We start from the raw sequence: 2,500 nt of genomic DNA on the forward strand, positions 1-2,500 counted from the left end.
GTAAGGATATGGTTGCTGGTGATGGGTGTGGTGAAAGATGGGGGTGATGGTGATTTAGTGGTAGTGGTGATCATGATGATGATGATGATGGTGGTGATGATGATGATAGTGGTGGTGGTGATAATGATTGTGATGATGGTGGTGGAGATGATGGTGATGATGGTGGTGGTGGTGAAGATGGTGATGATGATACTACTACTAATAATCACAATCATCATCACCATCATAACCATTTCATACTGCTAAACCAATTACAGTACCAAGATACCTTACGCAAGCAACATATATAGAATGAACAAAAAATAGCAAATGATACACAAGTTCAAAAATACTTTATCTCCGTCAGCTAAGAGTCTCTCGGCGCGCCATCTGACGGACGATAGATCAAGTCGAGTGGCGCGAAATATATATAATTTCGAAGCTATAAATATACATAATTTTTTTTTCTCTCTCTCTTTTTTTTATCTCTCACTCGGCGTTTTAATGTTTTGTATATACAAACGTGACGCGTGGAGTGAGTAAGGGTCAATCGAAAAGATTAATGGGATATATTTTACGACGCATATTTAAGCCTCTTTTAAAGTTGTTATCTACTCTGCTTCAAAGCTTAAATAAATTTATAAATTTCAAAACCTTAGATTCCAATGAAGTCCTTGTAAAACCGTTATTTCGAAACTTTTAGCATTGAAAAAAACAAAGTAAAATCTCGTTTCGTTACTCATTAATACAACCCGTTTAAAATGTTTATTTCTAAAGATTTTTTCTTCTAAACTTTTTTTCCTAACTAAAACTTAAAACCCCAAATGTTCATACAATCCTTTTCAAATTCGATTCCCATTTCCCTCTTGATTAAAACAGAAAGAGAGAGAGAGAGAAAAAAAGTAAGATCTTAGACTTTGTGTTTTCTTAAATGATAGCTTTTACAAATACTCTAACGGGAGGGTTGCCCGGGAGAAGGAAGAGACAGTTATATTTGCTGGGAGTGGGTGGCTACTTCACCCTTTGCGAGAACCCACTTGTTGTTTGGCTGTCTCTCTCTCTCTCTCTCTCTCTCTCTCTCTCTCTCTCTCTCTCTCTCTCTCTCTCTCTCTCTCTCTCTCTCTCTTCTCTCTCTTTCTTCTCTCTCTCTTCTCTCTCTCTTTCTCTCCCTCCCTCCTTCCCTCTCCCTCCCTCCTTCCCTCTCCCTCCCTCCTTCCCTCTCCCTCCTTTCCTCCCACTCCCTCCTTTCCTCCCACTCCCTCCTTCCCTCCCACTCCCTCCTTCCCGCTCTCTCCCATCTTCCCTCCCACTCCCTCCTTCCCCCTCTCTCCCTCCTTCCCCCTCTCTCCCTCCTTCCCCCTCTCTCCCTCCTTCCCTCCCATCTCCCACCCTCCCATCTCCCACCCTCCCTCTCTCTCCTTCTCCCTCCTTCCATCTCCTTCCCCTCATCGTATACTCACGGCAGAAATCGGGCGTCCTCCACGCAATGTACACGCCATGGACGTTACACTCGTGGGCGTAGGCGGCCACGGCGGTGCAGAGGCAGTGACAGTCGCCGCCCGTGTCACAACCGCAGGCGTCGAACTGGCACCTATGGGCAAGAGGCAAGACAGAGGCAAGAGATTAGGGTAGTGGGAAAGGGGAAAGGAGGGATGAGAAGAGAGAGAGATGAAGGTAAGTAGTAAGAGGTAATTAGGGACGAATAGTGTAAGGCAATTGGCATAAGGTTAGGGTAGGAGCAGAGAGGTAAGGAGAGAGGTAAGAGAGAACGGGCAAGAGGCAAGAGATATGGGTAAGCAGTAAAGGGTAAGGAGAGTAAGAGAAGGGTAAGGGAAGGGAAAAGAGATGAGGGTAAGTAATAAAGAGGTAAGAAAGGTAGAGAAGAGTAAGACAAGAAAAAAAGAGATGAAGGTAAGTAACAAAGACGTAAAAAGGGTGGAAAAGGGTAAGGAAAGAAAAAAAAAGAGATAAAGGTAAGTAATAAAGAGGTAAGAGGGAGGAGAAGGGAAAGGCAAGAGGCAAGAGACGAAGAGGTGAAAAGGAGGAAACGGACAAGGCAAGAGACAAAAGATTAAGGTAGTAATAAAGAATAAAGAGGGCAGAGAAGAGAGACAAAATAAGGAAGATTTTGCAGGAGAGATGAAGGGAAAATAGATGGAAAAGGTGGGGAAAGAAATGAGAGGTGAGACGAAGTAAAAGAGGAAGAGAGAGAGGAGAGAGGGAAGAGGGGAATAGGATAATAAGAAGGGGAAAGGCAGAGGAGGAGAAAACAGACTGGATTAAGGTGAAAGTGAGAGTGAAGATGAGGGTAAGGGTGTAGGGGAGGGTGGAGGGGAGGATGAGGGTGAGGGGGAAGGGAAAGGGAAAGTGAAAAGGGAAAGATATGAGTGAGGACGAGAGTAAAGACGAAGACGAAGACGAAGATGAAGATAACGATAAGAGGAGAAGAAGAAAGAGAATAAAGCAAGGAATTGGAAAGGAGGAGGAGGAAGTGGGAGATATCACAAGAGAAACAGAGCAA

At 44.1% G+C, this 2,500-nt stretch overlaps 1 protein-coding gene across 1 annotated transcript in view; it reads right to left on the reverse strand.

The window, feature by feature from the left end:
* The window catches only part of LOC125044636, a 119,856-nt gene that overhangs the window by 43,831 nt on the left and 73,525 nt on the right, over window positions 1-2,500 (reverse strand). Inside the window, exon 29 of the mRNA XM_047641403.1 lies at window positions 1,440-1,570. Within this exon, the coding sequence (XP_047497359.1) occupies window positions 1,440-1,570 (131 nt within the window). The remainder of the gene's footprint in view (window positions 1-1,439; window positions 1,571-2,500) is intronic.

This window comes from Penaeus chinensis, chromosome 36 (genome assembly GCF_019202785.1).
Source record: "Penaeus chinensis breed Huanghai No. 1 chromosome 36, ASM1920278v2, whole genome shotgun sequence".
Taxonomy (NCBI): domain Eukaryota; kingdom Metazoa; phylum Arthropoda; class Malacostraca; order Decapoda; family Penaeidae; genus Penaeus; species Penaeus chinensis.